This window comes from Engystomops pustulosus, chromosome 7 (genome assembly GCF_040894005.1).
Source record: "Engystomops pustulosus chromosome 7, aEngPut4.maternal, whole genome shotgun sequence".
In the NCBI taxonomy this organism is placed as follows: domain Eukaryota; kingdom Metazoa; phylum Chordata; class Amphibia; order Anura; family Leptodactylidae; genus Engystomops; species Engystomops pustulosus.
Window position 1 is genome coordinate 21,670,852 of NC_092417.1, and position 27,956 is coordinate 21,698,807.

General features: G+C 46.1%; 1 protein-coding gene across 2 annotated transcripts; it reads left to right on the forward strand.

Moving 5' to 3' along the window:
* Positions 1-548: 548 nt before the first annotated feature.
* Positions 549-27,956, forward strand: SETDB1 (SET domain bifurcated histone lysine methyltransferase 1). 2 transcript variants are annotated; one of them, XM_072115072.1, is made up of 22 exons: positions 549-735; positions 6,436-6,649; positions 8,353-8,510; positions 9,137-9,177; positions 9,702-9,780; positions 9,900-10,085; positions 10,607-10,808; positions 12,019-12,092; positions 12,506-12,696; positions 17,762-17,891; positions 18,035-18,161; positions 18,330-18,731; positions 19,564-20,142; positions 24,152-24,268; positions 24,389-24,558; positions 24,701-25,239; positions 25,446-25,474; positions 25,584-25,710; positions 25,803-25,959; positions 26,193-26,398; positions 27,146-27,234; positions 27,621-27,956. In XM_072115072.1, the coding sequence occupies exons 2-22, from the start codon at positions 6,438-6,440 to the stop codon at positions 27,736-27,738; spliced, it is 3,933 nt and encodes a 1,310-aa protein (XP_071971173.1). In that variant the 5' UTR covers positions 549-735; positions 6,436-6,437; the 3' UTR covers positions 27,739-27,956. The 2 variants fall into 2 exon arrangements, with proteins under 2 accessions (XP_071971173.1, XP_071971172.1); XM_072115071.1 differs by lacking the exon at positions 549-735 and adding an exon at positions 5,655-5,927.

Here is a 27,956-nt window from a genome sequence, read left to right on the forward strand (position 1 = left end):
AATCTCTCTTCAGTTGATCAATTGCCTTGGTTTTTCAGATGCAGTTTTTGACGTCCAAACCAGGAGTGGGGCGAAAAAAAACGAGCATTATCTCACCCATTATCATCAGCTTTAGGCCTCAAAAACTGCATCTGAAAAACTAAACATGTGAACGAGCCCTAAGGGGCTGTAATAATAATAATAATAAACTGAATAATAAATGTCGCCACTGTCATCCTGTAAGGGTTGAACTGAAGTGTGTGAACAGGTACTTATTTAAATATAATGTATTCATTTAGTAATTAGAATCATAGACAATACAGTATGATTATTTTCACCAACTTTATTTATAACCCCCCGCTGACCCTCCCCATTCAGTAGTACACAACACAGCGCTATCGCCATTCACAAGTCACATGGAGTAGGGGCGTGTCTCACTACCGTCAATCATATCGTAACCCCTCCTGATTATTAACATATCACTGTTACTCTGCCGAATCGCCACGCCCACTCTATTGTATCCCCTCCCAAAACAGAAGAGCGCGGGATCTTTGCTCCGCCCAGTTTCTAAACACCGCCTTCTCACAGTTTTCGTGCCGCTTCCTGACGTCACTTCCGTCAGCGGCCACAGCGAAGGTTCGGTTCCGGAGGAAGACTTCCGGCCCGTCACCCCGGCAACCGGAGCTAGGAAAAGAAGTACCGGGAAGAAAAACGGAACCGGGTGGTGCAACAAAGAGCGGGAGTGTGCATCTGCCGGTATGGAGGCCGCGCGTACTGCTCCTGTACCGCATGCGTCTTTATTGTGTGTGTGTGTGTGTGTGTGTACAGATAATAGCACAGTCCGGTGTATTGGCGGACAGTGCATTTATGGGACGTCACAATTTTATGGATTTTAGGTTATTTTGCAGGGTATTATCGCAGGATTATGAGGGGGGGGGTGCAGAATTTGGAGGGAACCTATAGAAAATATATGTCATGTATCACTTTACACTACAGGATTGGACCTGATGCTTTTGGCTACGCAGTCAAGTCACGTCTCTGCAGCCATTGGATGATGTGGTCACATGACACTGCGTTATGTTTGACACCGTTCAAATTGGTAAAACCTGATGGCGACTTCTAGTCGTCCGATTTTCCATCAAACTGGGCGTCCGGTAACATCCGGTAAAAACGTTCTCCTGCCCCTGATGTGTAAAAGGGGATTCTGAATTGTAATCCATAAAAACGGACCACGTGCTTTAGGATTTCTCATTTTTTGGGGGGAGAATTTGGGGGGAGAATAACAATAAGTTCTCCACAGCAGATTGATGGGGGTGATGAGACGGCCTCAGATCTGAAGAACGGGGTCTGTTGTACTTCTAAAAGGGCATCTACCACCAGGATGAAGGACTGTATGCAAATGACCCTGATGGGCTCCAAGCTCCCTTAACACCTATGGAACCTGGAGCCCCTCAGGCTCATTTGCATACAGTCCTTCATCCTGGTGGTAGATGTCCTTTAAAAGGATGGAGCTGGTCAGACATGTACACTGCCGCTTCAATCACTGACAGATAGCAGTGTATGGTGCTCAGCCATCTCCGCCACAAGATAAATAGTTTCAAGTGCACATGTGATCGGCTGCTCTGCTCATGTGAGGGACCCCCATTTCCCTGATCCGTCAGTGTGTCATCACTTAGACCCCCACCTGTCAGAATGATGTCCCCTATCCAGTAGAGAGAGGCCATTTTCACCCCATCATGCCATCTAAAGATAATCTACCATCAAAATCCATCATGATAAACCAGGGACATAACTCATAGATCCATGCACCGTTACCGTGGTATCTTCTTATGTTTTTTTTATCCAAGGTCTCCTTCCTTCAAAAATCAACTTGTATAATATTGCTAATGAGCCTGAAGGGCTCTGGTGGGTGTTTTTCCCTCCATACTCTGGCTTCACACACTGTTATACTGTCTCCCCTGCTCCCTCACCACTTCCCATCTGCTTGAATGTCACACAGTTGGGAGGGGAAGTGCTCCTGGACAGTGATGCAGCTTGTGAATTTGCAGCATGGAGGGGCTCTGGTAACGCCCCCCTAGAGCTCTTCTGGCACATTGTCATTATTATGAAAGTTGGTTGTAAAAGGAAGGAGGCCGTGGATAACAAATATAAGAAGATTACACGGTGCCTGGATCTATGAGGAAATCTCCCTGGTAGTAGTGCCTGGTACTCCATTCTGTTATGGAGTAATATAATTGGCGCCTTAAACTGATGGTCAGTGGAAGACCCTCCATCATTGGCTTGCATGGGATTAGGAAGGGGGGACTTTGACAACATGGATGGGGCAAAATAGAAAACTGCAAAATGTAGGGGGCATAGAAAGAAAGAAGTAGAATAAAACTTCAAAGCAGGGAGGAGTAGGGAACTGCACAGAAGACTTGGCATCTAGTACTAGCAGGACAAGACAGGAGGAGGGCACAGGACGGGTTAATGAGGAAAGAGTTGGAAGTTTCATGCAGTTAGGGAATGTGATCGGCTGGCCTGAAGAGATGGGTATTAAAGCATGTTTGATAATTTAGTATTACTCTGATAGTCAGTGGTAGGGCATTCCAGAGAATTGGTGCAGTTTGGGAGAAGTCCTGGCGGGTTTGAATTGAGGAAGAGAATAATCTAAGATTGCTGGCAGATTGAAGAGCACGGGTTGGGTGATAGATTGAGATGAGAGAGGAGAGGTAGGGTGGTGCAGCATTGTGCAGAGCTTTGTGGATGAGGGTGATTATAAACTGAATTGGTCAGTGCGGCTGCAGCATCACAGGAATTCATTCAGGATTTTGTGCTCGATTACAGGTTTCAAGGGTTGTCTGAGATCAACTATTTTTTTTGGGTTTATTAAAATATATATACAGGCAGTCCCCGGTTTACGTACAAGATAGGTTCTGTAGGTTTGTTCTTAAGTTGAATTTGTATGTAAGTCGGAACCATATACTTTTAATTGTAATCCCAGCCAGAACTTTTTGGGTCTCTGTGACAATTGGATTTGAAAAATGTTGGATTGTCATAAGAACCAGGACTAACACTAAAGCTTCATTACAGACACCTGTGATAACTGTTACAGCTGATTATTGTAGCCTAGGACTAAAGTACAGGAAATTACCAACATCCAGAGGTCGTTTGTAACTAGGGGTCGTATGTAAGCCTGTATATAATTTTTTTTTTTTAGAAAATATAATACAGAAAGGTAAGCCCAACAATAGCAAATCTATAACTAGAACCATTAGTGGCTTCTCAGTATCTACACCTTGTATGTGTGTGGTCACTTGGATCCTTATATTCTGGGGTCTATATAGATATATATCTAAGGTCACATAGACATTATAAAGGGGGGGGGGGGGCTGCAGTAAGATCAGAGCTAAGCATTGATTTTCCCACAGGAGTTTACAAATTGAAAGCTGATCTCTGATTGGTTGGCAGCTATAGCAGTTCTGCTGTGACACTTCTGGCAAGTCTCCCCCAGCCTATCACTAGCCTCATCGGCTGTAGACTGCTGAGACCAGTGATGGGTATTATTATTCTATGACACTCACTAGTGGTTGGACCTATTATTATCCCCCTCTCCACTAGTCTCTGTAATGCCACATGTAAAACATTGTGGTTGTCATAATAGTGTCTGACCGGCCGCCCTTCATCCATGTCAGAGCTGTCACATACCACCATTGTAATGTAACCCGTGCCAGGAGATAAGGGTGTTCCCCAACCCATGTCTAGGGGGTCTGCTAAAAATGGATAATCTGCTGCCTATTGTCATGTAATACCCAGTCCCGTCAGCAGGTATAGTTGTGTCATGTAGTTTTGCCTTGTTTCTGCTTCCATGGGTTTCGTGATAAGCAATCAAAGCTGGATCACCAGGGTCTGCTGAATAGCTGATCACAAAGAAAATATATAGCTTATAGCTGTCACCTGATTGTATCCCACACTAAACTACCAGACTCCGCAGGTAGGGAATGAAATGTCCTTTCTGGAAGTCCTACTTGTATGAAATCTCTTTTAAAAATTATTTTCTTCCAAAGAGCAGAGAAGAGTGACTTTTGGAGGCTGCCAGTGGAGTGTCACTTCAGATCTGTAACACCTAGAATAATGTTTCTGGTATCATATAGCAAGATAAGAATCTCTCCTTTCAGATCAGATCCCGTGGTTCTGTGATCTACAGAACCAGAGATCCAGGCAGTTAAACAAAGGGTCGTTATTGGATTTTTACCTGCAACTCACCTTTCCAACTATGTCTTCGACTTTTCTACATCACAGAAGCACAATCCTGATGGGATCTGAGAGATGAGATTGTTAACTTTAAAATGGCACCATCGTGCTGCACTACCAGATGCCTAGAACTCTGTGCCAGTCCTAGAATTGTGCTATAACCTAGGCCAGTGATGGCAAACCTTTTGGGGACAGAGTGCCCAACCTACAACCAAAACCTACTTTTGTGTCGCAAAGTGCCAACATGACAATTAAAGCAGTAACCTATTGATCCCAGCTGTATCACAGGTTTCAACCATATTGGTGACCTGAGGACACAAATACAATAGAAAGAAGATTGAGAAATTTGGATTATAGCTTCATTCCAGGGTCCCCTGAAGAGGAAGAATCAGGGGACGCAGAGCAGGAGCTCCAGTTATAATACGCCTGTCTCCACACCTTCTAGCTTCTTGTGTAGTCCTGGCAGCCAAGGAGATGTCGGTTTAAAATAGCACTGAGAGTAGCACTCAAGCCTTCCTCCTTTGATCCAAGACAGCCATGGGTCTTGGATTGCAGGAGGAAGGCATGAGTCACATCTAGCAAATTCTGTGCTGGGGTGAACGCCTGGGTGCCCACAGAAATGGCTCAGAGTGCCACCTCTGGCACCCGTGCCATAGGTTCGCCACCACTGACCTAGGCTATAGCTATGGATGTGCTGGTGATGCTCACCTTCACTCCCCTCCACACCCACTTGGACTACATGCTTTGATAACCCCCACCCCCTGTTCCAAGGTGCTATAGAACCGAAGAAAGGGGTGTTCCTAGGTGCTGTAGAACCAAAGTGACGCTCCCCCTGCAGCCTCTAGACTTGACTCCTCTATGGTAAATATGACTTTGGATGATATTTTTTAATATATATCTAAAAGAGATTTTACATAAAAGAAGGAATTCTAGAAAGGACATTTCACCCCTTACCTAATAATAATAATAATTTTTTTATATAGCGCACACAGATTACGCAGCGCTGCACAGAGCTTGCCCAGGGAGCTTAGTTTAGTGTAGTAAAATCTGATGACGGGTTCCCTTTAAAAGGGAACGTTACAATGGTCTGACATTTAGATGTAAAGACCACATGGAGAATGCAGGATTTGTGGTCCTGCAATCCTGCACCACGTCTCTTTGCAGCAGATGTCACTTTCCAGCTTCCCCCATTATGGGTGTGTCCTGTGAGTAGGTTACAATAGCTCCATTGTGTAAGAGGTCCCCCTCCCCCTCCTGAGGGTTTGTGGTTTATGAAGGTTTCCCGAGGTTTTGTATAATTGCTTTGCTCTCTTTGTACTTGACAGCAGGATTTCGGGCTGACGGGGGAAACGCGCTGCAGGCAGCCGAGGGAGGGAACAGGATGGGGGGATGGGGAGCAGCGATAAGGAGGAGCCAGGAAAGCAGAGCAGCCAAGAGTGGCATCACATTACTTCAGCTGCTGCAAGAGGTGGGGCTGCGACTGCCTGCTCTGCCGTCATGGAAGAAGGAAGAGCTGACTGCCTGGCCACGGCCGCCTCTCACTGCTGGGACTTGTGGTGCACCCTAGATGTCCGACCTTGTAACACCACCGTGATCAGCGCCAGTGTGTCAGGAGAAGCGTAGTGTGAACAGAGCTCAGTCTCCTCTGTGTGGGTGGGGATATAAATAAATGGACCAGCAGGGGGCAGGATCGCTCAGACCTGAGCAGGGAGGAGGTAAATCCTTCTGGAGCAAGGGGGCTTTCCTCTGGATTGGGGAGGTAGATCATAGCGCTGTAGGTGGGTGCAGACCATTGTCATGGTACGGGATGGTAGATTGCTGTGTAGACCCCTCACTGCTGCGTCCATGCCCGGAGGCCCGGGCTGGCGGTGATGACTTACAAGGGGATGCTATGAGATATCGGTACTGGGGGTCCCAGAGGATCCGATGTATATAGTGACCTATTTCTGTCTGGTTGCATTGAAGTTAGTGAGAAATTTGTAAAGGCTTCTAAATAAGTCCCTCCTCTGTTAACCCTCACAATCCTCAGACCAGGACTGAGTCTCCCCATCCCCCGCTCTGTTTACAGTCAATTTAGAGAGGGTACATCGAGCCCTTCCTTCTGCACCTTCCCCAATGCTATACTGTCTGCCAGTACCGGGAGCTGCACACGTGATTTTCCCATGTTGTCCCGCAATGTCTAAATCTCTTCCTAATCTCCATGGTTTGTCTTCTGCCTTGTAGTCATGGAGGATCCGGAGATGGCAGAGCTGGAGGGCATGGTGGTGGACGAGCTGGGCATATCCATGAAGGAGCTCCGGGAATTCATCGACCGGGAGGTGGAGAAGAACGAGCTGGTGAAACAGAAGAAAGCTCAGCTGCTGGAACTGGAGCAACTGGTGAAGCAGAAGGAGGAAGAGGTGGCCAGCGTGGACAGCCTGTATGACAATGCGTCAAGGTGAGGCCACAAAGCCGAGATTATCCGCTACGCTGTCTTATGCACACACCAGTGACTCCTTCATTCCTTGTCTCCTGATCTGGCGACTCTTCCCGTAGACTGATGGACAAGCTCCATTGCATTGTGTCTATAGATGGGCTATAACATGGTCTAGATCTGGAGATGGGCAGGGCACTCCTGAATCGCTCTGCCCGATCATAGAGATAACTGTGCAGTCATGCTCCTCCTATAAGGAAAACGCATAGAGCTCAACCATCAATCTCAGTGTATTTTATTTCCCTGCAGGATAAGGGACAGGTGTGTGTTAGGGACAAGTTACACTCATTACCTCCCTTTCTCTCTTTGGTTGGTTGGTTGCCATGTGATTCCGTAGCTAGACAGAGGAGATCAAGGGAGATAAGGCTGTGGGGGGAGGGGTCACTAGCACATCAGGATCCATAAAAGCTCTCAGCACCTGCAGGACCTGTCGTGATGTCATAAGCATGTGACTGATCACATTCTTCAGGTTATCCAATTGCATACCAAGAATGGGATGTAGCAGGGCTGTTTGTGTTTGAAAGTTTGCATATACTGTAGTGGAAAAGTGTATGTATGAAAGTGTGAGGGCACAAAGCCAGAGCTCAGGCTCCCCATCAGTTGTAATGACTGGATCAGATCCTGCACACACAGCACAGTGTATATACAGGGAGACCTCTCCGAGCAGATCTCTTTGTACAGGAAAGTGGGGTCTGTGGATAGGGGACAGCTTCCATAGTGTGTGTGTGATACATATATACACACACACCTACAGACGCAGCCATGTGTTCATCTTTTTATTCCTATGTAGGTGGGCATAGTTTAGGGTGCATTCACACGTGGCAGTAACGCATACATTTTCAAACGAATCAGAACAGCTGAGGACAGGAGATTTAACAAACGCATGCGTTAACGCCATATCAACATGATGTTAATACAATGTAAACGGCTATGTAATCAGGCAAATCTCCTCATCTCAGTTGTTCTGATGCGATAGGAAAACACATGCGTTACTGCCACGTGTGAATACATTCTTAGTATATCTTTTTATTTAATGTGGTAGAGAACTGTGTGATGGCGAGGTCACTGCTCTGTGTCTTCCCTGCCTTGCTCTGCACTAGATCTCTGTACAAGGAGTTACACTGATTCTGTGTCCTGATTGGCTGAGCGGTTTGTGCACGTTCATGTTAATGCCCTGAGTGCTATTGGCATCACTGCCCTGAGCTGATGTCACAACAGGAAGTCCCGCCCACTTCAGGAAAAGCTGAGAGTTTTATAGATGGCCTCATATATCTATTTCCCCTATGTCTCAGGATAGGAAGAAGCCAGCAGCATGATACCTGTATCGTTGGAATTATTGTCAGTCTCTCTCTTCAGCTGTGCTAAAGCTAATTTTTTGTCAGTAACTTTATAGATGCGCTTTGACCCCTTTATGTCCGTGCACACTGAGGCCTGGAGAGGTGAGTAACCCACTGGACCGCAGGTCATCCCTCCTCCACCTCTGCTATAGCCACTTTCCTTAATCTAACACATCAAGGTTACATGCAGTAGCCCCCTTCCAACCTCAGACCACTAGGGATACTGGACCATGCAAGAATAAAACCATGTCTATACCACAGCTTGTAAACCTGCAAGTTGTTGGATATCAGTAATCTTATATACATATATGGCGCTTGTTCTATTCTCAGAGCTCTAGGTGATTGTGAGACGCTGGTGAAGACCCTGTATAAAGAGATGGGCATCCCCTACAAAGAGAGCAGCTCAGACGATGACGATTCATCTAAGCCGGTGGAAGTCATTGAGATTCCAGATGAGGATGATGACGATATTCTGAGTATAGGATCAGGTAAGAGGTGTTGTCATACACGTGGAGAGTGGCTGCCCAGGCAAAAATATCTCCATCTGGCGAGAGGAGGTGCCATACAGTCACTACAGTTGGTGTCAGACAGCCACTAATCGGATATCACCTATTGTAAGTGTAGCTGATTAATATTTTATGTAACTGACCTTGCAGCTCTGCCGCACTGGGGGACCTGACGATCATGTGGTGCAATAGGGGCAGCAGCGTATTGTAGAAAGAGAACATGAGCTGTTATATACCACCTTCCCGCTGTCTGGCAGCTTACACCCTTCCTGTGCTTACTAGGAAACAACCAAAAATCACTACCTGGTTCACCCACATTAAAGGGAAAGTGGTTTGTTGTTAAGGGTTTAAAAGTGTGCACTGAGAAAGGGACTGTTTCATTGGGTTCTGCGCAGTTCATGTCAGTGCTGCAGTGAATATGATGACGTGAAGAGAAATCTTGGCTAAACCTGTTTGCCCCCTTTAGGGGTGTCACCTCTACTATTATTGATACAGTACGTGACATCCATTTTGGAAGAACTTTTTGAAGTGGGAAACGTGTGTTTTGTTTTCTTCTCTAAACTTTTCTTTAGAGAGCAACAATAGTGAATCTTTATCTTTTCTTACAGATGATGCGGTTGTTACTAAAACGCCAAAAGAGAAACATCTGGTAAGTACAAAGCGGATCATATGTGGAAGGGGAGGGGGGTGGCAAATAATGGAAATTTATGGCAAGAAAACCATGCAGATCTTCATCTCTAATAAGACCTAGAATCCCCTCTACTCCTCCCCATCCCTATCCTCCACTCCCTTTCACCAATATCCCACCTCTTTCCTACCTTACATACCCCACCTTTTTTGTGTTTTCTTGTTAAATAATAATTTTGTAAACTACTATTTGTAGATACTATAGTGATGTTAGAACATTATTCAATATACCTAATTTTCTGCAATTCCATAACAAACTGTATAATAATGGTGTACATAACCTGTATCCCATATACAATTGTTCTCACTCAGCAAATGCATTATAACTGTTACCTGTATTCTCTTTTCAATAAACAAGATTGATAAAGAAACCTGCAGCGATTGTTGTACCTGCAGAACCATCTAAAATCTGACATCATTCACTTAAGTTTCTGCTGCCATAAATTTGTCCTAAATTGTATCTGGATGACTTTTTTTTTATTGTAGTTGAAAAATGCAATGGCTGCCATGAAGAAGTGCAAGCAAGATGTGCAGACCCTGGTGGATGCAATCCAGAAGAAGTCGGGTATATATCACACCTATCCTCACTATTCTCTATGTATCTGCTCCTATTCCTTGTGGTAGGGCAGCACAGGTAAAGATCTGGGTCCAGTCTGAAATCCCAGTCTTGTCTTTGACTTGCAGATGGGCCCCAGACAAGACTTTCATCTCACCCGTCATCACCTACCAGTTCTGTGGGTGGCTCCAACCAGGCAGGCACAGCCAACGATGTGAACAAAGATGGCGATCTGGTTGTGGGTATGCGTATACTGGGAAAGAAGAGGACCAAAACGTGGCACAAGGGAACCCTGATTTCCATCCAGATGGTCGGTGAGTTACAGAGTTGGAGCTGGACAAGGGAACCTAAACAGGAGGGTGTTTTCACTAATGTGCTGTGTGGCATGTGGTTCAATGCCAACGGGCCATCTAGTTTGTATCGGGCTTCCCTGATGGCACGTGTCAGGGTGAAAAATGGGTTTGGAAAGTTGAATTTTCAACATGCCTCATCCTTTTCTTCTCAATAAGATAGTGGCTTTATCCACACTGCCAATTACAAACAAATGCACCCTCCACTGAGAATGTGTATGGGAGGGCCGCAAAGAAAACCTCTTGACCTACCTGGTATAATGAGGTATAGGGCACAGGGTTACCTAGTATCCTAATCTATCAGAATTATAATAGAAAGTGGAGATCATAGTTGAGACAATTGTATAACAGCCTGCCATGTTAGTGCTGGCTCTGTATAGGTGGTTATTATATATGTGCTGTGCTATATTGTGCATTCATTTTTTTTTTTGTCATTGTGTCTGTAGATCACTAATTCTAATGTCATTATGTCTCCTCCTTTCCAGGGCCCGGAAAGAAATACAAAGTGAAATTCGATAACAAGGGGAAGAGCCTGCTGTCTGGGAACCACATAGCCTACGACTACCACCCTGCGCCGGAAAAGCTGTTTGTAGGGAGCAGAGTGGTGGCCAAGTACAAGGATGGGAACCAAGTGTGGCTGTACGCCGGCATTGTAGCCGAACCCCCCAGCAACAAGAATAAGATGAGGTATCCATACTAGTGGCGCTCAGCGATGCCGGATAGGTCGCCAGTTCCAGATGCACCAATATACCCATTACCAAGCTGTTTGACCGGGTGGTTGTTGCCTCCTTTTTAGTGTTGCCAAGACACATACATTGTACAGTAGCAGTGCCTGGTGTAATAATTTATGAACAGAACTTAAAGGAAACCTACCACTTGAAGTGGCAGGTTTCAGAAGAAAACACAGAGCACCAGCTCAGGGTGAGCTGGTGCCGGAGCTTATTTTTGTTAGTGTTTTAAACCGCTGTATCGCGGTTTAAAACACTTTTTAAACTTTATAGCCGGCGCAGGGCGTACCTCCCTGCGCCGGCTATAAAGTTTAAAAAGTGTTTTAAACCGCGATACCGCGGTTTAAAACACTAACAAAAATAAGCTCCGGCACCAGCTCACCCTGAGCTGGTGCTCTGTGTTTTCTTCTGAAACCTGCCACTTCAAGTGGTAGGTTTCCTTTAATGGGGTTCTCCCAATGTAAGTGAGCCCAAGGATAAAACTTTGTCTGGCAGCTGCCACCACTCGGCAGAGCCTACGCGCACACAGCAACTAAGTTAAGAGGTTATGTTACATATAACCAGTCAGTTATCTGAGGCCGGTCCACCTATTAGTGAGAGCAGGATCCCCCTTTCCATAATTGCTGAATACTGAACCCTTACCGATTAGGAAGCCATTCCCTATCCTGTGGATTGGGGATAACTACTTCATTTGAGACCAAGGGAAATTTGTCATCACAAAACCAGATAATCCCAGAGCAGTCTATGGCCAGCTTCAGCCAAAATAAGTTTCTTAAAAGAGTTTTAATACTTCCCTCTATGGGCCACTAGAGGGAGCTGCAGCTTTGTTCTGGCCCCTGCACACTATAATCACGGCTCATAGGAGAGAAGTTTCGGATTGAGACTCGATCTCCTAAGCAGAAGCAGGCTGATGACATTGGAGTGGGGGGGAATAGAAATGTGCACCCATTCAGTGTCTGCATCTGGGCTTTTAGTAGATATCCTAAAATATGAACAAATCTCCAAGGGTTTTGTCACCTGTCAGTACAGGCAACCTCCAGAAGGCTATGGATGATGACTTCTGCTCTGGGCCTAAGTGATTATGTGATAATGTATTTGGGTGCCGGTCTTTGCTTCTATTCTGTGGATCTTTTAAATGATAATAACATGTGATCTCCTGTCCCTCTCAGGTTCCTCATATTCTTTGATGATGGCTACGCTTCTTACGTGACACAGTCAGAATTGTACCCTGTCTGCCGGCCACGTAAGTAATATTCTTTTACTTCAAGTAGCTCTTAAAGGGGTTGTAATCTTTTGCAGAAGCCTTTAAGACCTCTTAAAGTTGTGCAAAAAGGAATTGTAATTGGATGTGTTCTCCACCACATCTTCCACCATTGCAGCTTCAGTCCTCTCCTCCAGGCTTTGCCGGATACAGTGTGGGGCTGCGGTGTGTGGGGCTGCGGTGTGTGGGGCTGCGGTGTGTGGGGCTGCGGTGTGTGGGGCTGCACACAACATAGTGAGCGATGATACAGGCTGAAGGAGGAGGAGAGCACGTACATGAGGGAGCATTGGTGGGATGACGCATCTATAGAGTCATTGTGCAGAGAACCTTCCTCCAGTTGGGGTTTACTATAGATTACTATTCACTCCGCTTTTGTTTGTCTTCACTGCTTTTAGAAGCCAAATCCTGGGAGGACATTGAAGACGTGTCGTGTCGAGACTTCATCGAGGAATATGTTACCGCCTACCCTAATCGTCCAATGGTTTTGCTCAAGAGCGGTCAGCTGATCAAGACCGAGTGGGAAGGGACCTGGTGGAAATCCAGGGTGGAGGAAGTAGATGGCAGCCTGGTGAAGATCCTCTTTCTGGTAATCTTCATGCCGCACTTTACTTGGTTGATAGAAGTGTATATGTTGTCCTTCACTCCCTTGGATAGTTATGGTACAAGCATGTTATGTAACCTGTCACTCATAGCTAAAAATCATTGTTCTGTGCAACATGGCCTCTATCTAGCTGCTGTGTGCATGTATGCTCCCCCTAGTGGTGGCTTCAGGAAGACAAATTTTTATCATCGAGTTTAATTAAAATGAATGTAGGCTGTGCAATTCAGTATCCTAAAAAGACAGAGCTTTGAGGCTTATAAAAGTGACATATTCAGTTGAAGTCTACCCATAAGAGCTGATGCTCCAAATGTTATAATTATAATAATCTTTATTTATATAGCGCAATCAAATTTCACAGGGCTTTACACATCATAGAGGACGCATACAAATATAATAATACATTACAGAGTACAAACAGTCATATGGAACAATAGGAGTGAGGGCCCTGCTCACAAGAGCTTACAGTCTATGAGGATGAGGGGTGACACAAGAGCTTACAGTCTATGAGGATGAGGGGGTGACACAAGAGCTTACAGTCTATGAGGATGAGGGGGGACACAAGAGCTTACAGACTATGAGGATAAGGGAATCACAAGAGCTTACAGTCTATGAGGATGAGGGGGTGACACAAGAGCTTACAGTCTATGAGGATGAGGGGGTGACACAAGAGCTTACAGTCTATGAGGATGAGGGGGTGACACAAGAGCTTACAGTCTATGAGGATGAGGGGGGACACAAGAGCTTACAGACTATGAGGATAAGGGAATCACAAGAGCTTACAGTCTATGAGGATGAGGGGGTGACACAAGAGCTTACAGTCTATGAGGATGAGGGGGTGACACAAGAGCTTACAGTCTATGAGGATGAGGGGGTGACACAAGAGCTTACAGTCTATGAGGATGAGGGGGTGACACAAGAGCTTACAGTCTATGAGGATGAGGGGGTGACACAAGAGCTTACAGTCTATGAGGATGAGGGGGTGACACAAGAGCTTACAGTCTATGAGGATGAGTGGGTGACACAAGAGCTTACAGTCTATGAGGATGAGGGGGTGAGACAAGAGCTTACAGACTATGAGGATAAGGGAATCACAAGAGCTTACAGACTATGAGGATAAGGGAATCACAAGAGCTTACAGTCTATGAGGATGAGGGGGTGACACAAGAGCTTACAGTCTATGAGGATGAGGGGGTGACACAAGAGCTTACAGTCTATGAGGATGAGGGGGTGACACAAGAGCTTACAGTCTATGAGGATGAGGGGGTGACACAAGAGCTTACAGTCTATGAGGATGAGGGGGGACACAAGAGCTTACAGTCTATGAGGATGAGGGGGTGACACAAGAGCTTACAGTCTATGAGGATGAGGGGGTGACACAAGAGCTTACAGACTATGAGGATAAGGGAATCACAAGAGCTTACAGACTATGAGGATAAGGGAATCACAAGAGCTTACAGTCTATGAGGATGAGGGGGTGACACAAGAGCTTACAGTCTATGAGGATGAGTGGGTGACACAAGAGCTTACAGTCTATGAGGATGAGGGGGTGACACAAGAGCTTACAGTCTATGAGGATGAGGGGGTGACACAAGAGCTTACAGTCTATGAGGATGAGGGGGTGACACAAGAGCTTACAGTCTATGAGGATGAGGGGGTGACACAAGAGCTTACAGTCTATGAGGATGAGGGGGGACACAAGAGCGTACAGACTATGAGGATAAGGGAATCACAAGAGCTTACAGTCTATGAGGATGAGGGGGTGACACAAGAGCTTACAGTCTATGAGGATGAGGGGGTGACACAAGAGCTTACAGTCTTTGAGGATGAGGGGTGACACAAGAGCTTACAGACTATGAGGATAAGGGAATCACAAGAGCTTACGGTCTATGAGGATGAGGGGGTGACACAAGAGCTTACAGTCTATGAGGATGAGGGGGTGACACAAGAGCTTACAGTCTATGAGGATGAGGGGTGACACATGAGCTTACAGTCTATGAGGATAAGGGAATCACAAGAGCTTACGGTCTATGAGGATGAGGGGGTGACACGAGCTTACAGTCTATGAGGATGAGGGGGTGACACAAGAGCTTACAGTCTATGAGGATGAAAGGATGACACAAGAGCTTACAGACTATGAGGATGAGGGGGTGACACAGGAGCTTACAGTCTTTGAGGATGAGGGGGTGACACAAGAGCTTACAGTCTATGAGGATGAGGCGGGACACAAGAGCTTACAGTCTATGAGGATGAGGGAATCCCAAGAGCTTACAGTCTATGAGGATGAGGGGGTGACATAGGAGATTACAGTCTATGAGGATGAGGGGTGACACAAGAGCTTACAGTCTATGAGTATGAGGGAGTGATACAAGAGCTTACAGTCTATGAGGATGAGGGGGTGATACAAGAGCTTACAGTCTATGAGGATGAGGCGGGACACAAGAGCTTACAGTCTATGAGGATGAGGGGTGACACATGAGCTTACAGTCTATGAGGATAAGGGAATCACAAGAGCTTACGGTCTATGAGGATGAGGGGGTGACACGAGCTTACAGTCTATGAGGATGAGGGGGTGACACAAGAGCTTACAGTCTATGAGGATGAAAGGATGACACAAGAGCTTACAGACTATGAGGATGAGGGGGTGACACAGGAGCTTACAGTCTTTGAGGATGAGGGGGTGACACAAGAGCTTACAGTCTATGAGGATGAGGGGGGACACAAGAGCGTACAGACTATGAGGATAAGGGAATCACAAGAGCTTACAGTCTATGAGGATGAGGGGGTGACACAAGAGCTTACAGTCTATGAGGATGAAAGGATGACACAAGAGCTTACAGACTATGAGGATGAGGGGGTGACACAGGAGCTTACAGTCTATGAGGATGAGGGGTGACACAAGAGCTTACAGTCTTTGAGGATGAGGGGGTGACACAAGAGCTTACAGTCTATGAGGATGAGGCGGGACACAAGAGCTTACAGTCTATGAGGATGAGGGAATCCCAAGAGCTTACAGTCTATGAGGATGAGGGGGTGACATAGGAGATTACAGTCTATGAGGATGAGGGGTGACACAAGAGCTTACAGTCTATGAGGATGAGGGGGTGATACAAGAGCTTACAGTCTATGAGGATGAGGGGGGACACAAGAGCTTACAGTCTATGAGGATGAGGGGGGACACAAGAGCGTACAGACTATGAGGATAAGGGAATCACAAGAGCTTACAGTCTATGAGGATGAGGGGGTGACACAAGAGCTTACAGTCTATGAGGATGAGGTGGGACACAAGAGCTTACAGTCTATGAGGATGAGGGGGTGACATAGGAGATTACAGTCTATGAGGATGAGGGGTGATACAAGAGCTTACAGTCTATGAGGATGAGGGGGGACACAAGAGCTTACAGTCTATGAGGATGAGGGGGGACACAAGAGCGTACAGACTATGAGGATAAGGGAATCACAAGAGCTTACAGTCTATGAGGATGAGGGGGTGACACAAGAGCTTACAGTCTATGAGGATGAGGGGGTGACACAAGAGCTTACAGTCTTTGAGGATGAGGGGTGACACATGAGCTTACAGTCTGAGGATAAGGGAATCACAAGAGCTTACGGTCTATGAGGATGAGGGGGTGACACGAGCTTACAGTCTATGAGGATGAGGGGGTGACACAAGAGCTTACAGTCTATGAGGATGAAAGGATGACACAAGAGCTTACGGTCTATGAGGATGAGGGGGTGACATAGGAGATTACAGTCTATGAGGATGAGGTGGGACACAAGAGCTTACAGTCTATGAGGATGAGGGGGTGACATAGGAGATTACAGTCTATGAGGATGAGGGGTGACACAAGAGCTTACAGTCTATGAGTATGAGGGAGTGATACAAGAGCTTACAGTATATGAGGATGAGGGGGTGACACAAGAGCTTACAGTCTATGAGGATGAGGGGGTGACACAAGAGCTTACAGTCTATGAGGATAAGGCGGGACACAAGAGCTTACAGTCTATGAGGATGAGGAGGTGACACAAGAGCTTACAGTCTATGAGGATGAGGCGGGACACAAGAGCTTACAGTCTATGAGGATGAGGGGGTGACACGAGCTTACAGTCTATGAGGATGAGGGGGTGACACAAGAGCTTACAGTCTATGAGGATGAGGGGATGACACAAGAGCTTACAGTCTATGAGGATGAGGGGTGACACAAGAGCTTACGGACTATGAGGATAAGGGAATCACAAGAGCTTACGGTCTATGAGGATGAGGGGGTGACACAAGAGCTTACAGTCTATGAGGATGAGGGGGTGACACAAGAGCTTACAGTCTATGAGGATGAAAGAATGACACAAGAGCTTACAGTCTATGAGGATGAGGGGGTGACACAAGAGCTTACAGTCTATGAGGATGAGGGGGTGACCCAAGAGCTTACAGTCTATGAGGATGAGAAGGTGACCCAAGAGCTTACAGACTATGAGGATAAGGGAATCACAAGAGCTTACGGTCTATGAGGATGAGGGGGTGACACAAGAGCTTATAGTCTTTGAGGATGAGGGGGTGACACAAGAGCTTACAGTCTATGAGGATGAGGCGGGACACAAGAGCTTACAGTCTATGAGGATGAGGCGGGACACAAGAGCTTACAGTCTATGAGGATGAGAGGGTGACACAAGAGCTTACAGTCTTTGAGGATGAGGGGGTGACACAAGAGCTTACAGTCTTTGAGGATGAGGGGGTGCCACAAGAGCTTACAGTCTGAGGATGAGGTGGGACACAAGAGCTTACAGTCTATTAGGATGAGGAGGTGACACAAGAGCTTACAGTCTATGAGGATGAGGCGGGACACAAGAGCTTACAGTCTACGAGGATGAGGGGGTGACACAAGAGCCTACAGTCTATGAGGATGAGGGGGTGAGAGAAGAGCTTACAGTCTATGAGGATGAGGGGATGAGAGAAGAGCTTACAGTCTATGAGGATGAGGGAGTGATACAAGAGCTTACAGTCTATGAGGATGAGGGGGTGACACAAGAGCTTACAGTCTATGACTTTATATTTCAGGATGATAAGCGATGTGAGTGGATCTATCGAGGATCTACTCGCCTGGAGCCCATGTTCAGCATGAAGACATCCACAGCTACTACTCAAGAGAAAAAACAAGCAGGACAACAGAGAACTCGCCCCAATGTGGGTAAGTATTCCCCCCAATTTTTTTAAATATTTTTCTTTTCCCTCTCTTTTTGGGTGTAATATATATATATATATATATATATATATATATATATATATATATATATATATATATATATATATATTTCTCTTCCGTGTATCCAGGTGCTGTCCGGAGTAAAGGGCCTGTAGTACAATATACACACGACCTAACCGGAAGCGAATCTCCATTTAAGCCCATGGAGCCCTCCTCTCCCCAGTCAATCCCGTCACCACAGCTTATCGACACAGAGTAAGTCTGGACACTACTTAGACCTTCATGTTTACAGTCTACTTGTATGACTGTCAGTTATGGGGGCTTCTAGGTTGGCAATATTGTCCCCTGGTTTACTTGCTATATTTTTATATAATGATATACTCATGTATTGAGTTGTATTAACCCCATTATCTTTCATTTCAGCTCTGACAGCCAACAGGCACAGTCTAAAAAGCAAGTAGCCAAGAAAAGTACAGCATTCCGTCCCGGGTCTACGGGTTCTGCACAATCGGAACCAATCCCTATTGAGCCCGTCGCTGGATTACGCCCTGTTGTTTCAAACCCTCCCAACCAGACCTTCCAGCCCATTCAACCCATTCAGCCTACCCAGCCCATTCAGCCCATCCAACACATCCAGCCTACCCAGCCCATCCAGCCTATCCAACACATCCAGCCCATCCAACACATCCAACCCATCCAACAAATCCAGCCCATCCAAACCATCCAGACCATCCAGGCAATCCAAGCTTTTCCCACTATTCAGACCATCCAGTCTATTCAAGGAACTCAGACCATCCAAACTATACAGCTGTCACAACCCAATAGGTGAGTCTCTTTTTACTACTAGTCCTCAACATCTCATCACTACTTAAAGGCATTTCCCGGAGGTTGAATAATACGTCTATGTATACAATACTTTTTACTATACGTTCTTCTAGGAATATCTCCCCTCCTGACTACGGCTTATGCATGGTGTTGCAATTAAGTTCCTCTCTATAGAGCTTAGTTGAAATACCAGCACTATCCCTGGTCAGGTGTGATGCTATTTTGTAGACATAAGCAGCCATGTTTTTAACCTCTGAACCCCCTTTAGGGTGCTGGTTTGAGTCCGTTTTGAAACGGAACCAAAACCCACAAGGCCAGAAAAGCATCTGATCGGCAATCGGCACCTCTTGTCTTGTCTTAACGCAAGACATCAGGTGCTGGTTGCCGATTGCATGCATTTGCATTCAAACGCATATCCGATCGGTCTTGGCCCACCCCTGTGCGTTTTGAATTCCTCTGTAAACGTGTGACCACACCTTTGGTTTATGACTTGCTTCAGAAGTAACACATGCTGCATTTTTGGAGTACATAGTGTTTGTTGTAGTCTCTAAGCAAGGTAACCTATATATCTGCGTTTGAGCTGTACGCACTAAGCGGTAGGGCAGAGGATACACTACGTTTTTGTTTTTTTTTGGTGGAGAAAAGTATCACGCGTCTTAATATGCAATCTACTTTTTAAGGAGTAAAACTGTCTATACAAGTGTCTATGAAGCTTGTACAGGTGTTAATGCGACCTCTATGTTAGGAATATTTTTATCAGGACTATTTGTACTCTTGATATAGTATTTCGTCATGTTCTTCTATTTTCAGCATCTCCCATTTCTATCTACAGGTTTGTGACCACCAATCCCACGTACCAGATCATCCAGACAAATCAGATGCCGACAGAGATCAGTTACAGGGCCCCAATGGACAAGCCCTTCTACCTACCTCACACCTGCAACTATAACTGCTTGTCGCGCGTCCGTTCTATCGCCCACAGGGGCAAAAACCCGATGCTGGTCCCGCTGCTCTACGATTTCCGCCGCATGACCGCCAGGAGGCGCGTGAACCGCAAAATGGGATTCCACGTCATCTACAAGTCGCCCTGCGGCCTGAGCCTGCGCACCATGCAGGAAATAGAACGGTACATCTTCGAGACAACCTGTGACAAACTCTTTTTAGAAATGTTCTGCCTGGACCCCTACGTGCTGGTGGACCGCAAGTTCCAGCCGCAGAAACCCTTCTATTACATCCCAGACATCACGTACGGCAGGGAGGATGTGCCGCTCTCCTGTGTGAACGAGATAGACAGGACACCCCCTCCACAAGTGGACTACAGCAAGGAGCGCATCCCCGGCAGAGGGGTCTTCATTAACACTGGCGGAGACTTCCTGGTGGGATGTGACTGCACAGATGGATGCCGGGACAGGTAGGTGGCCTCACTGCTATGGTGTATGCTCCGGTCACTGCGGGAGTATTCATGCATTATTAGCATCAATGTATAAGCCCCATACACCTTAGATGGATATCTGCTGATAGAGCATCTGAAGTGTATGGGGCTGAAGATACTCTCCTTACACTACACACCATCCTCTGAGCCACTCGTATGTGTGTAATGAAAAGTTATTCTGTTTTCCAGTATATTTTCTCTATCATTTACTGAATTACTGGTTTTAAAAAATCTGCTTGCCATCATTCTATTGGAAGCTTCATTGTTTACTTCCTGTGGATAAAAATGTGATGTCACACAGGTGCACCCTGGTCATGTGATGTCACACAGGTGCATGGCTCGTTATATCCCTGTTTATGTGATGTCTCAATGATGCACGGCTTGTTATATCAAATAACCAGGGATATAACGAGCCGTGCACCTGTGTGACCTCACATGACCAGGGTGCACCTGTGTGACCTCACATGACCAGGGTGCACCTGTGTGACCTCACATGACCAGGGTGCACCTGTGTGACATCACATGACCAGGGATACAAGGAGCTGTGTGATATCACCTGGGGCTGGTGTTTATCCACAGGAAGTAAACAATGAAGCTTTGTATAGAATGACAGCAAGCACAATAATGTTATTAGCTATGATCAGCCTGGAGACGTCACTTGTATGCGAGGCATGAAGCAGAGGCCGTCCTGTAATGTCTGTGCACTTGTGTGATTCTGATATAATTCTCTTATCGTAGTCTGCGTTTTCCTCTCCGCCTCTGACTACTTGTCTCATCACTTTCCACTCACCGCGCTCCAAGTCTTAGGGCAGCGGCTGAGATGCACAGGAATATGAAGGGCTGGCCAGTGGTCCTCCCTGGGTACTGCACATATATACAGCAGCATATGGCGCACAAACATCTGCAGCGTGTATTTTTTTTACGTTCCCGTAGACTATGCGGCATACGGAAAGAAATACGGGGGAAAATAGGACGCGCTCTATATTCACTCACTGTACGGTGGACAATATGGCAATGTACATGGATGGCCGTATTGCCCATTGGAATGCATGGGGCTGTATGTATGGCGGTTTTTATACGTTCTTTAGACGCTTGTGTGCATGAGGCCTAAGTCTGCTATGCCACAGGCATGATGGGAAATGTAGGGGGTCATGTAAGAGGAGGCTAAAGGATCCAAAGTGGCAGAAAACCAATTACAGCCGTTGTACAGAAGCTTCTCCAGTACATGAAATTGGCTTCTATGTATATTTCTGCCTCATCATTGATGTGAAGTTTCCACCTTTCTGATGGTTCCAAATTTGTCAGGACATAAAGATATCATCCAAAATATGGACCCACACTGCCTTCCCCCTCCCCTCTGCCCCTTCAGCACTTCCACTGCCCTGTGCCTAATGTAATCTCACACAGTGAGAAAGGGAAGTGCTCCTGCACAGTGTCGTTACAGCGCGGAGCGGCTCTGGTAACACCCCCTCCCCCCAGAGCTCTTATGGCTCATTATCATAATTATACAAGTTGATTTTAGAAAGATGGAGACCATGGATAACGCATATAAGAAGATACCACAGTCCCGGTGCCTGGATCTATGAGTAATGTCCCTGGTTTATCAGGATGGATTTTGATGGTAGATTTAATATTTATTTGCCCTTTAACCCCTTCCCGACATTTGACGTAATAGTACTGCATGGCGGGAGGTGCGTTCCCGCAAAATGCAGTACTATTACGTCAAGCTTCTGGCCCCGGCTCCTGAACGGAGCCGGGGCCAGAAGCTGCGGGTGTCGGCTATATATTATAGCTGACACCCGCCTCTAACACCCGCGATCGGAGATTTCTCCGATTGCGGGTGTTAACCCCTAACACGCCGCGGTCGTGCTGACCGCGACGTGTTAGGGGCGTTTCGCAAGAATCAAACCCCCCCCCCGCGGCGCTTACCGGGGGGGTCCGTGGTTCCGATCGCAGCCCCGGGACTGCCGGTGCCCGGGGCTGCGTGATCCTCCTTCCTGTAGCCGGGTCCGTGCCTTCTGACAGGACCCGGCTGTAACACACTGAGCATGCGCAGCATGCTCAGTGTGTTACATTACACAGTGTAATACATCTGTATTACACTGTGTAAGGTGAAGAAGAGCTTGAACAAGTGATCAGTGGATCGCTTGTTCAAGCTAACCTGTAAAAGTTAAAAAACACAGTTAAAAACATTTAATAAAAGCATTTTTTAATAAAAAGAATTAATTAAAGTTAAAGTCCCCTAAACACAAATATTCCCTATACATATGCAATAAAGTGAAAAAAACACAAAATCGCCAAAAACCCACATATTTGGCATCGTCGCGTCCATAACAATCCGTACAATAACTCAGAAACATTATTGGGCCCGCTCGGTGAACGCCGTAAAAAAAAAACCCCGAAAAACACGCCAAAAATGTAAATTTTTCATAAAATCTCTTCACAAAAATGTTCTAAAAAGTGATCAAAAAAAGTTATGTGCGCCAAAATGGTATCAATTGAAAGGACAACTCAACACGTAAAAAATAAGCCCTAAACTAGCTCTGTCAACCAAAAAATATTAAGGTTAAGTTCCCGAAAAGATGGCGATGCAAAAACAAATGAGATTTCCTCTATATTAGTTTTTATCCAGTAAAATTGTAAAAATAAATGAAAAACTATATAAATGAGGTATCACCGTAATCGTAGTGACCTATAGAATAAAGATTATATAGTATTTTTAGTGAACGGTGTACGACCCCCCAAAAAAACAAAAAGAAAGGAAACCCAAATTGAGAATTTTCTTTTCACCCATACATTTAAGAGTTAATAAAATCTCATCAATAAGCTAATGACCCACTAAAATGAAGTATTTGTAAAGTGCATCTCATGACGCAAAAAATAAGCCCTTAAATGTCCAAATTGACAAAAAAAATAAAGATTGTATAGCCAATAAAAAGTGACAATGCATAATCTGTTCTGAATGGCGCAGCTTCCCCTCGATGCCCTGGCGTGTGCCCATACAGCAGGTTACCACCACATATGGGGTATTATTATACGCGGGAGGGATTGGGGATCACATTTTGTGGAGCGTTTTGGTATTTTATCCACTGAGAATTTGTACATTTTATGAAAAACATATTAATTTAGCCAAAAACAATGTACTTTCAAAATTGTATCCGATTTTGTTTTAACCCCTGTAAAACAATTAAAGGGTTAACAAACTTCATAAAAGTTGTTTTACGTACGTTGAGGGGTGTAGTTTCTATAATGGGGTAATTTATGGGGTTTACTTTTATTTAGGCCTCTCAAAGTGATTTGAAACCTGAGCAGGTCCCTCAATAGCAGGATTTTGCGTTTTTTATGAAAATGTGAGAAATCGCACCTAACGTTCAAAGCCCCAGAACATCTTACAAAAATAAGAGTGTGCATAAAAAACCACGGAGGTATAAAGTAGACATTCAGTGAATGTTAGTTATTAAGTTTTTTGTGGTTATGACTCATGTGTGGAAAAAGTAGAACATTTTGAAGTTTGAAAATCGAGAATTTTTCCAAATTTTCACCAAATATCTGATTTTCTCATAAATAAATGCAAAACATACCACCAAAATTTTTCAACTAACATGAAGTACAATGTGTCACGAGAAAATAATTTTAAAATCACTTGGATATGTTAAAGCGTTCCAAAGTTATAACCACTTATAGTGACACAGGGCAGATTTGAAAAAATGTGCCGTGTCAGGAAGGTGAAAAGTGGCTTCAGCGTTAAGGGGTTAATTTATCCATCACCTTTCTTCTTAATAACCAGCTCTCTGCTGCGCTGCTGTTCTGTACATTGTAAGGGGGTTATGAGCTGATGTCTGGGTCCCCGATGATGTGACTATCTATCATTTATAGTCCAGACGCAGGAGACGACAATCCCCGACCATGTGACGTCGGCCTTGAGAGTCACTAAATGCAGAGGGAAAGTCACACATTACTTTGTATTCAGTTTTCATGTTTGTTTCAGGTCAAAGTGTTCATGTCACCAGCTGACGATTGAAGCCACACGCTGCACCCCCGGGGCTCAGGCAAACTTCTCTGCAGGGTACACTCACAAGAGGCTGGAGGAATGTCTACCTACAGGGTAAGAGGCCCACACTATGGGAAACTCCCATCTATACAATGTATCTCGCAGGAGCGTCAAGTGCACAACCAGCGGGGTCTAATGATGCCAATCCGGGTTATTGTATGTGGTCTCTTACAGGGTTTACGAATGCAACAAGAGGTGTAAGTGCAACAAGAACATGTGCACCAATCGCCTGGTACAGCACGGACTCCAAGTGCGACTGCAGCTCTTCAAAACCCAGAACAAGGGCTGGGGGATCCGCTGTCTGGACGACATAGCCAAGGGCTCCTTTGTATGTATATATGCAGGTATGTACTGTATACAGGTCATGCTGCGGGAAGGTCCTCTGGGGGCCACGGTGCGCACCCACTCCTCTTCTACACTCTCCTTCTATGCTAGGGGTATAATATTGCAGATATGATGGTTTTGGACATCTCCGTTCTCACGCAGGTAAAATCCTCACTGATGACTTTGCTGACAAGGAAGGTCTAGAGATGGGCGACGAATACTTTGCCAACTTGGACCACATAGAGAGTGTAGAGAACTACAAAGACGGTTACGAGAGCGACGTGAAGTCGTCCTCCGACAGCAGCGGCGTGGACCTGAAGGAGGAAGAGGAGGAGCGCAGCGTCAGCGACGAGCAGGAGGAGTCCAACGAGGAGAGCTCCGACGACAACTTTGGGAAGAACGAGGACCTCACCACCAGCTCCGTGTGGAGGAGCTACGCCACCCGCCGGCAAACCCGGGGGCAGAAGGAAAACGGGACGTCGGACGCAGCCTCCAAGGACTCTGCCTTAGCCAGACAAACCAGCCAGGAGGAGAACACGGACTGCAAACTGCCGGAGGAGACCTCCAAAAACAAGGTGGCTTCTTGGCTGAGCTCCAACACCATGACTGACACATTCATGGACTCGGACAGCCGCTCGTCACTCCGACTGGGAGAAGCTTCCGATGCCGAGAAACTGCCAAAGAAGGAGGAACACGGCAAGGTAAGGGGGGGGGGGGTCTTGTATTGTATCGAAAACCCATAGGCTCATGTACCATATGTAGAGGTCAGCAAGTTTTACCATGAAAGTACAGAGCCCCTAATGGTGATATATGTTACTAGTGATAGGGATATTTGTCAGGGTGAATATAAATATGTATATAATGTCTTTATGTATTTCTCATAATTCTTATTTCTATTGTCACATAGGATGCAGAGGACGCTGGAAAGCCGCCTGGGTATGTACAGATAGGATCGCCTAATGCTTAGAGGATGGGGATATGGGGAGGGGAGGATGAGGAGGAGAGGATGAGGATTATCATCGTACACAATGTCTTTGCTCCACAGGCACGGAGAAGCCAATAAATTATACGGTTATAACCCAAGCCCAGCGCAGCCAAAGGGTATCAGGAGACCCGTCAGCAAGACGGCTATGCACCAGAACCGGCGCCAGTCTAATGCCCAGACCCATGATGTGAGCAGCAGGTGTTATACATCCGATGCCTGCGGCACAGGCTTGTCTCCGATGCCATACATATACATTTTCTATCTTGTGGTTTTTTGCAGGACGTCCTGACGTTATCCAGCAGCTCAGAGAGCGGCGGCGGAAGAAAGAAGCCCGCAGCCCAAACAAACGCTAACGACAGCGACGAAATTCAGACCATCTCCTCCGGCTCTGACGTGGACGAGGACAAGAAGAACATCCCCTTCAGCGCAGGTCCAGGTCTGTACACGGCAGGGCATGGTGGACTCATGCCATGTGTGATGTCTCAGGAGGTGACAGCTGAGATCAGCCTCTGCACTCAGCCGTCATCTTCCTCCGGGGAGCAGGATACTGGTCAGATGGTACAGAACAGTAGATAGTCTGCCCTCTATATCATAGACCTGGACGACCCCCATACAATTATCTTGTAGTGTTTTTGTGCGCATCCAGTTCATGTCCTATTATTTGTCCAGGTGGGCCGGTGGTGAAGAGACAAGTGGCGGTAAAATCCACCCGAGGATTTGCCTTGAAATCCACTTACGGGATCACGGTAAAACCCAACATGCAGTCAGCTGAAGGGGGACCCGGACGTAGGACGACACGCCAGTTTTACGACGGCGAGGAATCCTGTTACATCATCGACGCCAAATTGGAAGGAAACTTGGGTCGCTACTTAAATGTAAGTTGCTTATATGTGATGTATGTCACATCTGTCTATACACGAGGAGGAGCCATTCCTGTAATGGGATTGCGTTAAGCCCTAGGATCACAGAAGCCTGGAATCATGTCCCCATCTAGATGTCACATCCTAAATGTAATATTGACCACCTATCCTTAGAGAGGACCTGTTACCAGGGTCAGCCCCACTAAACTTAGGGGATGAAATGTCCTTTTTAGAATTCCCTCTTGTATGTGAAATCTCGCCCATTTACCAATCAAAAAACATATAATTTCCTCCAAAATCAGGCAAATATGACACATCTCAGCTCATTTTCACATAAGAAGAGTCATGTTTAGTGGTTGCAAGGGTAGTGTCCCTTCAGACACCCCTATCTTCTGTTCTATAGCACCTAGAAACAAGCTGCTGGTGTCACATTAAAGATAAGTATCAGGCTTGTGGTTCTGTGAATTGGATATACAGGCAGCTACAGACATGGTTGGAAATACAACATGCAGATGATGGAGTTTCCATCTATATTTTGTTTTACCGCCTGTATGCCCAGTTCTGTAGCTCACAGAGCCACAAGCCTGATGGGATTTGAAAGATTGGATTTTTATCCTTACTAAAGCACCAGTAACGTGTGTGTGTGTGTGTTACGTGCTACAGAACAGAAGTTAGAGACTTCTGAAGTGACGCTCTCCTGCAGCCACTACTGTAGTGATCCTAATCTGAGGCCTTACCCGCCACTTTGTGTCCCCCTCACAGCACAGCTGCAGTCCTAACCTGTTTGTACAGAACGTGTTTGTGGACACCCATGACCTGCGCTTCCCCTGGGTGGCCTTCTTCGCCAGCAAGTAAGTAATGATGTGTCATGTATGATCATGTCTATAGCAATCTACAGTTCAGGCTGGCTCTGCCTGTGTAACTTGCCCGTCTGCACCCAGGATAAGACTGGTGGTGCTGGTGTCAGACATCCCTGTGCCCAGTATGACAAGCTGGGACTAGGTGCACTCTACCCGGGGACTACTGCTCGATCCAGAAGGACAGTCTAATAATGTCTAGTAATAGGAGCAAGGACAGAGTTGGCCTCTATCTAATTGTAACCCATGCAAGGCCTGATGGGACAGTACAATATTCTGGCCGCTGTGTAATTCTGCTCTTACAATACTAAACATCTGGAATAAAGCCTAGTGTCCACATCACTTCTCCTCCATAACCCTCCTCCTTTGTGTCCTGGTAGGAGGATACGAGCCGGCACAGAGCTGACCTGGGACTACAACTACGAGGTGGGCAGCGTGGAGGGCAAGAAGCTGCTGTGCTGCTGTGGGTCCACAGAATGCAGGGGGCGACTGCTGTAACTGCACTTTGCCAAATCTTCAATCCTGGTGCTGAAAACCTCCTCCCCCCAACTCCACGTCACTGCAAGATTTCACATGTCCAACCCAGTCCTCCTCCCGCACGGCACTGTGTACCCCATTACAGGCTCCTGGGGGAGAGGAGAAAAACTTCTTAGTCTTTATTTGTAGAGTTATGTTTTTTCCATGTCAAAATAATAAAAGTTAGTTTCATTGTTTAA

Excerpts from the sequence above, each read along its gene's own strand:
- SETDB1 (XM_072115071.1), top strand. The coding sequence starts at position 5,882 with ATGGACCAGCAGGGGGCAGGATCGCTCAGACCTGAGCAGGGAGGAG. Across the intron at positions 18,162-18,329 it reads CCACAGCTTATCGACACAGA|CTCTGACAGCCAACAGGCAC; the intron begins GTAAGTCTGGAC and ends CTTTCATTTCAG. Across the intron at positions 24,269-24,388 it reads GAGGAATGTCTACCTACAGG|GGTTTACGAATGCAACAAGA; the intron begins GTAAGAGGCCCA and ends GGTCTCTTACAG.